The sequence below is a fragment of the Schistocerca serialis genome, chromosome 9, assembly GCF_023864345.2.
Source record: "Schistocerca serialis cubense isolate TAMUIC-IGC-003099 chromosome 9, iqSchSeri2.2, whole genome shotgun sequence".
Lineage (NCBI taxonomy): Eukaryota > Metazoa > Arthropoda > Insecta > Orthoptera > Acrididae > Schistocerca > Schistocerca serialis.
In genome coordinates this window covers 54881652-54895825 of record NC_064646.1, presented here as the reverse complement: position 1 = coordinate 54895825, position 14174 = coordinate 54881652, and the positions used below count along the sequence as shown (strand labels likewise).

Below are 14174 nucleotides of genomic sequence, written 5' to 3'. Positions count from 1 at the left end.
ATTTTACAATGATTGCTCATTAATAAGGGCAGTGAGTAAGTGTCAACTCTTGTGCTTTCCTAACTGCCCCCTGAACAGGCTTGCTATAGATTACAACAAAACCAAGTTACTTAGGCAGTCTTCCACCATCCAGAATTGCATGATTAAAGAGGTCATTGAAATTAGGATCCAACATGGGTAATTAACAAAGACAGTTGGGTACAATTGAGTTAGGTGTGGAACCCTGCACTGAACCAAGAAAAAGGAAAGTGTGCCCACACAGTGTGTTCAGCACCAGGCAGTGATTGTGTGTAGCCTGAGGGCCACACTTCACAGCCAGGCATCATCACCCACAGCCCTGCCACCACCACCTGTGAGTGGCCAACATACTTAGGATTCCAACTCAAGCAGAGCAGCAGTAAGGAACCATTTGAAGAGGCAATAAGTCTTCCAGAATATTGTGGAGAATTTATGACATGACTGGAGCAGTATCCTTCAAGGTTCTTTTCATTAGTAGCATTACCAGAAGCCAAGTTTGTTTCATTTACAAATGATAGAACTTCACAACAAATAGCAAATCAGATACAGTTTTAGAAAGATTGGTTAATGAAATGTTCATAGGAGTTAATACATGGTTAATAGCAAATTGTTTGGCACTAAACTTTGAAACCACATTGTATGTGGTTCAAACAATGGAAAAATCCAGGATAGAATGTAACAATATTATAAAAAGGATAGTTGCTACTCACCATATAGTGGAGATGCTGAGTCACATATGGGAACAACAAAAAAACTGTCACAAAATAAGGTTTCAGCCAGCAAGGCTTTTGTCAAAAATAGATGACAGACACACACACAAAAACTCACACAAATGCAACTCACACACACATTACCACAGTCTCTGACAACTGAAGCCAGGCTATTAGTAGTGGGGAGGGGGAGGAACAGTAGGATAATGGTGGGCGTGGTGAGGTGCTGGTGGGGAGCATGCAGGGATGAGGTGGAGAGAGGGTATGGCAGCTAGGTGCAGTGGGAGGTTAGAGGGTTGGCAGGGGAGAGAGGGAGGGAGGAGGGTCACAGGACAGGAGAGAAGTAAAATGGCTGGGTGCATTGGTGGAATAGATGGCTGTGTACTGCTGGAATCGGAACAGGGAAGGGGCTAGATGGGTGAGGACAATGACTAATTAAGGATGAGGCCAGGAGGGCTACGAGAACATAGAAAATATTTCAGGAAGATTTCACACCGACACAGTTCAGAAAAACTGGTGTTGGTTGGAAGGATCCATATGGCACTGGCTTCAAAGCAGTCACTGAAATAAGGATGAGATGTTGGGAGGTGTGCTCAGACGCAGGGTGGTCCATTGTTTCTTGGCCATAGTTTGTTGTTGGCCATTCATGCCGACAGACAGCTTGCTGGTTGTCATCCACATAAAATGCAGCACAGTGGTTGCAACTTATCTTGTAGATTACAAGACTGGTTTCACATGTAGCCCTACCTTTGATGGGATAGGTGATGTTTGTGACCGAACTGGAGTAGGAGGTGGGAGGATGTATGAGACAGGTCTTGCATCCAGGTCTGTTACAGGGCTATGATCCAAGAGGTTAACGGTTGGGAGCTCGGTTTGCGTAGGAATGGGTGAGTATATTGTGTAGATTTGGTGGACAGTTTAATACCTCTGTGGGAGGAGTGGGAAGGATAATGGGCAGGACACATCTCATTTCAGGGCACGATGAGAGGTAGTCAAAACCCTGACGGAGAATGTAATTCAGTTGCTCCAGTCCTGGGTGGTACTGAATTATGAGGGAATGCTCTGGTGTGGCTTGACAGAGAGACTTTGGGAGATGGTGGTGACTGGAAAGACAAGACACAGCATATTTATTTTTGTACAAGGTTGGGAGGATAATTACGGTCTATAAAGGCATATCTGCAACTCAGTATCTCCACTATGTGGTGAGTAGCAACTGTCCTTTTCATAATACTGTCTGTGGTTCAGAAATTATATGAGGTTTACTTGCTTTATATGCCTGAAATATGATGACAAGGAGATAGAAGAGGTTGACACTGTTAAATTCTTGGTAGTAGAACTTGATAATAAATTCAATTGGTAGGAACATATCACAGAACTGCTGAAGTGCCTAAACAGACTCTCATTTGTAATGCAGATGTTGTCAGATATAGTTGATTTAAGAATAGAGAAGCTAGCAATCTTCACATTCTTTCCCTCTATAATGTCCTAGAGGATTGTTTTTTGGGATAATGCATCAAGCCAGGCTAAGCTTTTCCAGGTCCAAAAACTTTTAATAATTATTATTTGTTGTCCTGCAGAGCCCTGTTTAGGGAACTAGGGATACTAACTAATGCTTCCCAACATATTTATTGTTTGTGAGAAAATGAAATGCCTACAGCCATCCTTATGATTTTATGTATTTTGTTGCAACCAGTCGGCAGTTGATGGTTAGAGTGCTGACACCAAAGTTATGCTGGCCACTGATGCAATGTATATAGGGATCATTTCAACCACTTTCACATCAACTACAGCCTGAAGATGGTGCACTGAAGTGCCAAAACTGGTTGCAACAAAATAAATAAAATCATAGGGGCAGCTGTACGTGTTTCATTTTCTCACAATAGTAAACACCATTGTCCCAAAGACCTCCTGTCAAAATGATGGACATACAAAAACTTTATTTATTGTTTGTCAAAATTTGTAATTAAAAATATATCTGATTTTCAAACCAACTCCCAGTTCATGACATCAATATTAAAAATAAGAATAATCTTCACAGAGATTTAAAGTCACTTACTTTGCTCCAGAAAGATGTCCATTATTCAGGAACACAATTTTCAGTAACTTAACATCAGTCACAAAAAGTTTAATTACTAATAGAGTTCAGGAAGAGCCTGAAGGATTTGTTGGTGGCCAACTCCTTTTACTCCATTGATGAATTTCTTAGAAGATCTTTGACTGATGCGTATATATTATGTAAACTGATTTTTATCTTTCACTATGTGTGGCTATAGTAGCCCAAGATTTCTCATACACACTTTAATGTACTGAACATTTACATGTTTTGTGGCAAGTTTGTTATTATCTTTCAAATGAAAATAAGATTGGGATTTTCCGATTAATTCCATATCCATTAGGACCACTTCAGTTGAGTTCTATGGGAGGTACGTTAGCATATATTTTTTTATTTGTAAATATGTATTGTATATTCTTGTTTTCTGTTGTGTTCTACATCACTGATGATCTCACAATGGATGAAAAAAGCATCTATTCTAATTTAAACTAAGACCGTCTTAATGTTTTTCCTTGTTCTACCTTTCATGTAAATCCAAATAGTAGCAACTCAATATGAGAGAGAAATTACGTGTTCACTCTTTTCCATGTTCATAATGATATGGGAACACTTTTGTATAATGTTTGTACAGTAAGTGCCAGCTCACACCCTACTGCAATAGTATACAACTGTTTTGAGAACAATGACAAGTTGGTTTTCAAAACAAAGCAATATAAAATTTTGTTGAATATGAATTTCATAATGAAAATAAAATTTGTGTTACATGTCCTGTGCAATTTTCTCTTGTGCAGATCGAAAAGGGAGCAAATGTGATCTTTCAAAGAATGTGGCATTGTGTCTTCGGCAAAAAGGACGTGAGGTATGGTCAACATATCAATTTTCCACACAATATTTTTACATATCCATTACCTATACTACCCAAAAGCACTATTAACTACTAAAATATAGAGAAATATGAAGATTTCAGAGAAATGTTCTTCATTTGAGATATATGGAGAGTTATGGATACACATGAAATAATTTATTTATACAAAGAAGCTCCTTATTGAGCACTGAACTTCTGTTTTTGCAATGTAACAAAAAATGTTGAAGAAACAAAAATGATTTTTCCCCTCTATACCTAATTTTCATTTAATATTTCAGATAATTGTTATGTGGAATAAAAGGCTAAACTGCTATTGGTCAATAAGTATTTTGTAAAGTAGGGTTGATTCTATTGTTCCTGAACCAAAAATTTAATATTGACTTTTTGTCCACATACCAGTTTATGTTGAAGGACGAAAAGCAACTTTTATCAGTGTTTTAATGTCATTATTATGATAAATTTGGAATTTATAATCCTTTGAAAGTCAACCACAACATAATGTAGTGACATCTGTCAATGGATAGTACACACATCAGTGACATTTTAGGTTGCCCTTTGCATTTGATTTTCTGCTGCTGTTAATGACCATTAATCCTTGTATCTTTAATAATATTATACGATATGGTCACATCCTAGGTGGAATACATACAATGGAAGGAGTAAAGGTAACCACTTGCTATATATGAGGGTTATCCCAAAAGTAAGGTCTCCTATTTTTTTTATAAGTACATAGACCTGTTTATTTCTACAATAGTTTGCATCAGTTTACAGCTTGAACATTTAGCTAATTTTTGACATAATCACCATTTCTGTTGATGCATTTTTGTAGACACTGTGGCAATTTTTGTATGCCCATGTCATACCAGCTCGGTGCCATGTTGCAAAGAAGGATGCCGCCTATGAAGTGATTGTTGCTTTGTGTCAGATGTAAACTGGTACACTGAGGTTTCATCGTTACAGTTGAGTCCAGAAAGTTGTCCTGTTTGGCTGAAGAAATGCATGGGAAGCATCAACTCATCACTACATGTGGTCCTCAGTCAGCATGCGTGACACCCATCTTGCACACACCTTCTGGTAGTTCAATGTTTCCGTTAAAATTCTGTGAGTGGTGCTTCAGGAAACCTCAGGAACCAACTTGCAGAGATCATCCAGGGTGATCCACCAATCTTCATGCGTGTTTTGCTCAACCTTTAACACTGTCTCCTCAGAAATTGAGTGTCTCCCACTCCTTTGTTCATCGTGAATTTTGGTCCAACCGGCTGCAAACTCTCTACACCACTTACGAACATTTTTGACATCCATGCACGACTCACCAACCACTTCCGTCAATTGGGAATTTATTTCTATCAGCGCAGTACCCTGTGTGTTAAAAAACTGAATAACTGTGTGCAGTTAACTCTTGGCAGTAACATCCAATGGGAGCTCCATTGTCAATGACTTCCAAGTCAAGACTGAGCGCCTCAGCGTGGCGTGCACATGTTTACACACAGCGTATGAAGCACTCTTCATAACAGTGTGACAAAACTGCCACACAAACAGAGTTCTGTACTTACAAAAAATTGGAGACCTTACTTTTGGGATTACCCTTGTAGCTGAAGAGTTGAGCAGTCAACAGGCACATAACAAGACTGGAAGCATTGCTGAAGTTTTGGACCATAACTTTCTTCAGGGTAAATTAATACAAGACAGACATGCCCAAGCACAACCACATTACTCCAGAGCTGCAGCTGAAATTACCCTCCCTGAGGCAGGAAGGGGGACTTGTGTGGTGGGTGATGCAAAAGATAAGGGGATTACAAGAGTGATGGGAGAGATACAACAGTGGAAGAGACCTGGTGCAGGGAGGAATGCCTTGAGTATAGACTGAGAGGGTGAAGTGAGTGTGATGGGGGCAGTGGCGGCTGTGGCTGTGCTGCAGGCAATAGCTGAGATTGTACAAGGAAGATTGCAAGATAAAAGATGTGTTGTAAGAGCAATCATCAACTACACAACTCAAAGAATTTGGTATTAGTTATGAAGGATGCCGTATGTCTGCTTTTCCAATGACACTGTCTTTACTGAACACCAACTAAGTAAAAATAAATCGGGGAAATTAATAGAACCTGATTCATTTTCAACCAAAAGAAACAAAGACTTCTACAGGTGGATACCTCTTGGCAGTTAACATACTCCAGAGATTTTTTTGAGTAACTCAAACTTTAGAGCTGGAGAACACTGTAACTTTGACACACACACACACACACACACACACACACACACACACACACACACACACACACATTACTCCATGCCATGCCTAATGACCTCACTGGATGTACACGTAATTACATCAGTCGCAATATGACTGCCACAGGGGAGGAGGGGGGGGGGGGGGGGAGAGGTTACACAGAACAGGTTGTGAAGTAGCCACTGAAGCTGAGCAATTGTGCTGAGCAGCGAAAGCTGCCACTGGGTGGACCACTTGGGCAATTTAGCCACAGCTCATCAGACACCATTCATTCAGGTTGACAGCTTGTTGGTGGTGATGCCCACATAGAAAGCTACATAAAAGTTCCAGCAGTGCTGGTATATGACATGACTGCTTTTGCAAGTGACTCTAATAGTATGTTTGTAAAAGGACAGGAATAGGGTGGTCTGGGTGAGTGCACGACATAGGCCTTGCATCTGCATCTTTCACGTGGATATGATCCATGTGGCAAGGGATTTAAAGTAGATATGGCGTACATACAGGACAAGATATTTTGTAAATTGGGTCAGTGGTTGAATACAAGTTTGGGTATGGTAGAGGTGATAGTGGTAATGATGTTCCAGTTATCCAGGTATAACAAGTATTCAAAATCCTGCAAAAGATGTGGTTAAACTTTTCCAGTCTGGTTTCATAGGTAATGAAGGGGGTATGCTTTTGGAGCTGGGTCATGTGAGTGGTTTGGGGATTAGAGGCATGAGTATATATAGCACAGGAGAGCTGTTAAGGAACTATGATTGGAGAGTAGTGCCTGTCTGTGAAGACCTTCAACATCCTAGGCAAGGAATTGCTCATCATTGCATGTAGGCCATCACAGGTGCCCAGACTGTATGGGAAAGACCTTTTACCATGGAAGGTATGACAGGTCTCAAAATGGAAGTACTTTTTATAGTTGGTCAGCTTGATATAGACAGTGTTTTTATGGAGCCATCAGGGAGGTGGAGATCAACATCCAGGAAGCCACTAGTCTCATAAGATCCTAAACCCCTTTCTGGTTCAGTTTCATTGTTTGTATCTTCATGATCTGGACCTATTACCAATGCACTCTATCCTCATTTCTCTACAGCTTCTACATCTTCTCTCCTGTCCACATCATCTAGTTTTCTTCAGCCCACTGTCCTCCATCCTAGACATTGACATCAATTTCTCTTATGTATCTTCTACATGAAATTCTCAGTTACATTTTGTATCATTCTGCCATTCAGGTTATTCACATAATGTAGCTCTGAAAAATCTATAGGTTCAGGCAGGTCAGTCATTTCATGTTCCACAGTTTTTAAAGTTGGTATTAGTCACAGAAAGTCTTGATAAATGACTGCAAAGTGGGACTTAAGCATGCAAATAGTCTGCTGCCAATTTGCTTAATATCAAATTTTATTTTTCTAATCAACAATCTGTTATCGATTGTTTTGTAACAATTTTCATTGATACACAGACCAGTTTTAGAATATAGTTCCTTATTCTTATTTCACTTAATATGTTGACCAAGATGCACCAACCTAACTAACACACCATTCTTAGACACAACAACATGCACAAGTTTCTCTTTGAAACTACTGCACGCCATTCCTTCTTCCAACTTCTTGAATTGTCACCTGTGTTTGCCATGTAGCAGTAGCAGGGTTACAGGAAGAAAAAAGAAAATCACAAAATTGTCCATGCCTGTATAGGCTCTTCCATTATTGACATTATGCTGTTAATAGCAAAATGAAGGTGGTAACTTGAAGCATACTCCTCTGAGGCAAATGGTTCTCTTGCTCAAATATGTCAAGTAGGACAGCCTCAACTCCCATATCTGAAATAGTGATGTCAAAGGAAGTGCCATGTAATAATGGAAAGATGTTTCAGAAGCCTCACTGCTTGAGTTGTCTGAGGATCAACTATAACTAAGTGGTATTGTGGACCTTTCCAAGAATGAAAATGTACATGTAGATGCAGTTCATTTCTGATGGTTTTCCTAATAAATGTGTACTCAGAAATTAAGTGGTGATTTCTGAGATAGGATCATTTAAAGACAGAAGAAATTTCATCATGGAAAAGATAAGAAACTGTTGCTAATGTATTGAGGAAAAATACAAATAAATCAATGGTCTTGCTTTTTTTGTTGGTTTATGATATAATTACAGAACATCAGAGGGATGAATTCAGCAACTCAGAAACTCTTAACTTAAAGCACATGAAGGAGATAAATATTTACTTTCATCTTCATTGTTATATTTACTTTCTTAAAAAATGAATTTTATTGATCAATGGAAAGCCCAGGTTGGAATATCAATAATATAAAGAAAAGGAAAGAGTGCTACTCACCATGAAGACGACACATTGAGTTGTGGACAGGCACAACAAAGACTGTTACACATTAGCTTTCAGCCAAAGCCTTCTTTAGAAAAGAAAACATCCATTCACACAAGCAAGCACACCCATCAAATACATGACCACCATCTTCAGAATACTGGACTGGAATGTCATTCCAGCCAGAGTTGCTGGACATGGCAGTCATGTGTGTGTGTGTGATTGCTTGTGTTAATGAATGTGTGTGTGTGTGTGTTTTTTGTTTCTGAGGAAGGCTTTGACTGAAAGCTAAATGTGTAACAGTCTCTTTGTTGTGCCTGTCTGTAAATCAACATGTCATCTTTACCATGAGTAGCAATCTTTCCTTTTCCTTGTATTGCTGAATTTAATTGATGATAAATTTAGTTAAACTGCATTTGTTCCATTTAATTTCTCGGTCTATTTTTCTCTAGTAAGGCATTATTTCTTCAGTTCAAAGTAACTTTTTACTAAAATTTCTTCTATTCCATTTATGCAGCTGATACAGCAACCAGTGTAAGATTTGAGGCAAAACTACAGTCTTGGTTGAAGAGGTTTTTATTTTAAAATTTCGGTGATGTATCTTGCCTATGGTAGACATCTTCAGATTATCTACAATGCATAAAATTACAAAATAGGTATACAGAAAAATCCTATCCCATCTAGTGCAAGAATGTACTGTACTGGTAAAGTTTTTATGCAAGTTTATAGAAAATGTTCGCAGCACACAGTGCACATAAAAATAATTAAACAATGCTAATACATTGGCAAAATATGATTAGGATATCAGAAAGTGCACTGAGACTATGTTCTTACACAAGAAGGGATCAAGACGTTTCCTTATACCCATTTTTTCATATTTTCCATTATAGATAATCTGAAGATGACTATCACAGATGAAATGCATCACTGAAATTTGACAATAAAAACCTCCACAACCGAGACTGTATTTTTATCTCATAACATTTTCACTTTTAAGAGTGTATCAGCCGTGGAACCTGTGAGTCATCAGTAGATTTCCTAGTAATAAAGTTATGCACTGATCCACTTTAAAGAGAGTGGGGCTTCTTGCCTTCTGAGTGATGGCACTTGCCCAATCCTCTGATAAGAAGTGCTCTGTCATGCTGTTCATTTGATTTGACACTACCCAACTAGTACCATGGTATCCCATTATTTGTCAGTGCTCTGCAGCATCTAAGCTTGGAAGCAGAGGCATTACATGAGGCACTTGTGACAGTCCCACCTGCTTTTAATTATTTGTTTGTGGTTTGTCGTTCTCATTGTCGTCATACTGCATTGCTACACTGGCTGAAAAAATGGGTTATGGATTCCGACACTGACTACTGCAAATTATTCAGCCGACAGGTGCACAGTTGTGTTTCATAGTATTTTAATTTCACTGTTCACAACCCCCCAATAACACACAGTCATATGGCCAGTGCACTATTATGTAAACTTTGATAAGCCTCATTATTAGTTAGCAGGTGAAGCTCCACATACTGCTACAACAGTTTCCTGTTGAACATCTATGAGCAGTAAAAACTAACCACAAAGATCACATTTCTTGAAAGAATAATCAGGTGCATATAGAGCAGACACGGTCACTGTTTTTACACAAGGCCTAATTGTTTAACACTTGTTCCACAGTTAATTTGAAGCATTATTGTTCTAACTAGCACAGGTTACTTGTCAGAAACTTGGCTGTGGGCTGACTGTCTTGTGACCCAAAATTGGGTCCTTATATATCATCAGAATAATTGATACTGAAATTACACATTGTTTGAAGTTAAATTTACAGAAATTACAATTAAAACTTAACTCATTAAATTAACTGAATACATCAAAAATTGGTTCTTTTTAGCTGGTTTTTCTACTGCAAGGTTTAGGCCAAATTATTTGTTTAAATCAAGAAATTAACAAATATATGCAAACAATACTTTTGACAAAACTGTTAATTACTTTGGAATTAATTAAGGGCTGGCTTTGCTAACATGTTTTCAAATATAGTCAAATAAATACTTTAAGATTACTAGCATTTTGCTTTCGAAATGTTTACCATTATTACAGAATATACATTGGTTTATATGTTAACAATAGAATTTAAGTTACGAAACAATTACTGATTTCACCCTATTATGAAAGATACTAACTAGGAATAGACAAAATAAATTAGAAAATCAATTACATCTGTAAGACTGTATCCTGGTTACCAGATGTGTAAAAAATGTTCAGCCACTTTCTGTCAACAGTATTATGATTTTTCTGGAGACATTCACATTACAACATTGAAAATGCTCCTCTGAACCTTTTCTGAAATCCCTCTGGTTACCTTCCATACTATGGCAGAATGACAGTGTTAAGGAATTCACTGCACAATTTCTTCTTGTCTCCTTTATAACATGGCAGCATTTCAGCCCTGCTATTCCACTGGTTGTGAGGCTGTCTCCAAATGGTTGACATTTGAACATCTGCAAATGCACATGTCTGCCTTTGATTGTGGAGCTGCATGCCTCACTCCACCAGGGATAAGCAGTGTTTGCAGGTACACTTTGGAATGGACGCACAATAAGCATAGTGAAACACTGCTGTAATATGATGCATACATTCCTATCTGATGTTTTCACCATGTTCCTCTGGTAATTTCTTGTAGTCCTCTTTAATACCTATGCCACAAGGTTTTATAGCAAGCGATTTTTTTTTTTTTTTGTTTTTTTTTTGTACAGTTAACTCTCTATTACAGTCCATACTGATAATGTGCACCCTCAAAATCCCTATGTCTTTGTGCTTCTTTAAAGCCCTTGATAGGAATGTATATCTTACCCTCACTTTCTGCTTATCTCTAGAAATGGAGCTCTTGCTAATGACACTTTACATGTATCATTATTGATCCTGTTATGAAACTCACTATATTGAGGAAATGTTGAGCCGCAGATAGGCACAGCAAAAAGACTGGTTTACATGTGAGCTTTCAGCCAAAAGGCCTACTAACATAGAAAACATTACACATTGTCTGAAGCACAACTCACACGCACATGACCACTGTCTCTGGTCGCTGAAGCCGGATTATGAACAACTGCATGTGATGGGAGAAGATCCTGGGTGGTGCAGAAAAGGAAGATTCTGGGATGGAGATGAATAGCAGAGTAGGAGTGGGGGATGGTGTAGTGCTGCTTATGGGGTCATGCAGGGACAGGATAGGGCTGCTAGGTGCAGTCAGGACATTTGAAGGAAGGGTGGATGGGTGGGCCTGGAGGGGGGGGGGGGGAGGAGAGCAGAAAAGCAGACAAGTAGAGGAGGGGTGGAAAAGAGAGAGATTAGTGCAGAAGGCAGGGTAGTGATGAAGAAGGTGGGTGGGTGAAGAAGGACAGGGACTAGTGAGGACTGAGGCTAGGGAGTTTTGGGACTGTAGAATATATTGCCAGGAAAGTTCCCACCTGCGAAATTCAGAAAAATTGGTGTTGGTAGGAAGGATCCAGATGGCATGGGCTGTGAAGCAGCCATTGAAGTGAAGCATGTTGCGTTGGGTCATATGTTCTGCAACTGGATAGCCCAGTTGTCTCTTGGCCACAGTTTGTCAGTGTCCATTCATGCAGACAAACAGCTTGTTGGTTATCAAGCTCATGCAGAAAGCAGTACAGTGGTTGCAGCTTAGTTTGTAGATCACATGATTGCTTTCATAGGTAGCCCTGCCTGTGATGAGACAGTTGATGCCTGTGACAAGAGTGGAGTAGGTGGTGGTAGAGGATGTATGGGACATGCCTTGCAATTAGCTCTAACACAGGGATATGAGCCACGAGGCAAGGGGGTTGGGAGGAACAGTGGTGTAGCGATGGACATAGATATTTTGTAGGTTCGAGGTGTGGGAAGGATAGTGGGTAGGGTATTCCTCATTGTCATTATTCCATCCTGGTTTTTCCATTGTTTGTTGTTTATCCTATGTAATTCAAAACATCAAACTACTTTTTTTCATATTTTTTACACAGCACAGAGGTTTCATTTCAGCAATGTATTCTGTCATATTGTGTCTGATATGCATTAAAGTAGGGTTCTATAATATCAGTAGAACTAGGGTCTTGTGCACCTTTCATTCAGTGTCTACCTGCATAATTTCTCTGCCCTCCTTCTTGCGGCCCCTCTTTTACCACAACACTTTCTATCTTGTATCATACTTGAGGACCTAGTACATTTTCACCATAAATTAATGAATTTTTTTAGCAGCAACTGCTGACACTACAATGATTTGAGGTAATTTGCCCAACCACCTGATCCCCTGAGACAGGCAGCATCAAGCTATAAAACATTCTGACTTGTCAGCTGGTGTCGAGAGATGCTAAAGGGAGGTTGTATTTATCATATCTATCACACAGGTCATGGATTTCGGAAAATATGTGAACATCAGGCTTTGTTTCAAGCTGCAAAAAAGTGCAAAGGAATGCATGAAATTCTGAAATTTGTTTATGGCAATAATGCTGTAACTCTGAAGACTGTTAGACCTTCTGCAAGTGGTATGAGTGATATAAAAGCATAAATGAGAAGCATTGGTAGAAACAAGCAACATTCAGGATATCCACGAACCTCAAAAACAGAAGAAAACATGCAAAAAGCGCCACAAATTATTTTTTCAAACAGGTGGATCACTATTCAAGAGCTTACCAAAGAACTTAATGTCTCATACAGGTCCTTGCAAAGTATTTTAACTGATAATTTGCAAATGAGATGAGTGAGTGCAAAATTTGTTCCCAGACTTTTGAGTAATGAACAGAATGAAAATTATGTGTCAGTCTGCATGGAGTTGAAGAATGATTTTCATCATGATCTGGATTTCATGTTGAAAATTGTAACTAGAGATTAAACTTGTGTCTGTGAGTATGACTGTGAGAGTAAAATTCAGAGCTCCCTTAGAGAAACCAGAATCCCCTCACCCTAAAAAGGCATCTTAGTGAAAATCGAATATCAAAGTTGTGGTCACTGTTTTTTTTTCAATATTGAGGGCATAGCGCCATCAGTGTTTGTCCCCAGGGGAACAACTTAAATGCCAAATTTTACAGAGGTGTACTGCAGTGTCTGCAAAACAATTTACAAAGGAAGACCAGAAAAATGAGCAAATGACTTCCTTCTCTTTGTGACAACATGCCATGCCACACCTCGCTTTTGACTGATGACATTTTGGTCCAGAGAAAGTGTTCTTGTTCGTCCACATCTGCCTTATTCAACAGATTTAGCACCATGCAACTTTCAGCTCTTGCCAAAAATTAAAACTATGCTTAAACAAAAATGTTTTGACACTGTTCCTGACACTGGCAGAGCAGCTGTATGTCCTTGCAAAAGAAGCCTTCCAGAAATGCTTCCAGTCTTGGATTCAGTGTTGTTGGAATATGTGCATTCCTAGTCAAGAAAAGTATCCCTGTAAGCTTATTACTTTGTTTCCAATAAAATTATTCACCAGAGGGAGAGGGGCCAGGGGAGGAAGGGAGAGAGAATCAATTTCAGTTTGTTTTGTTTCTATGAACCAAGATATTTTTTTCTGCGGCACAGAACTGTGAAGATTGGGGTGAGCAAGAAGATGACCAACAAAGCAGCCAAAATAAAAATGGAAACAACAATGGAAATAACAGCAATAACCAGTATGGGAACAAGAAGTGGAATTAAGTACTAATACTTGCATGTATGAAAGAAAGATGGCACCGATCTTCAGTGTACAACACCACATGTCCAAACTTTTACTTTAAAAATTATGATAAGGAAAATAAAATATATTATTAAATTGTCTTTTCAAGTTGTTATTCTCTGTTTCATTTTTATTTTATTTTATTTTATTTATTTATTTATTTATTTATTTATTTTTTGGTTACCTACATCCCATTAAGAAGGAGCACTTTCAGTAATGTGGAATGACTCATGGTATATTAAACAAAAGAGAAACAATAACTTGATACAATTTGTGCTGGCTAAGTGCAACCTAGCAAATGAGCA

At 38.7% G+C, this 14174-nt stretch overlaps 1 protein-coding gene across 1 annotated transcript in view; it reads left to right on the top strand.

Annotated features, from left to right (window-relative positions):
- LOC126419107 (odorant-binding protein 59a) overlaps positions 1–13938 on the top strand; it is a 163530-nt gene extending 149592 nt beyond the window's left edge. Inside the window, exons 6-7 of the mRNA XM_050086206.1 lie at positions 3573–3640; positions 13737–13938. Of these exons, the coding sequence (XP_049942163.1) occupies positions 3573–3640; positions 13737–13850 (182 nt within the window). The 3' untranslated portion in view covers positions 13851–13938. The remainder of the gene's footprint in view (positions 1–3572; positions 3641–13736) is intronic.
- Positions 13939–14174: the final 236 nt, after the last annotated feature.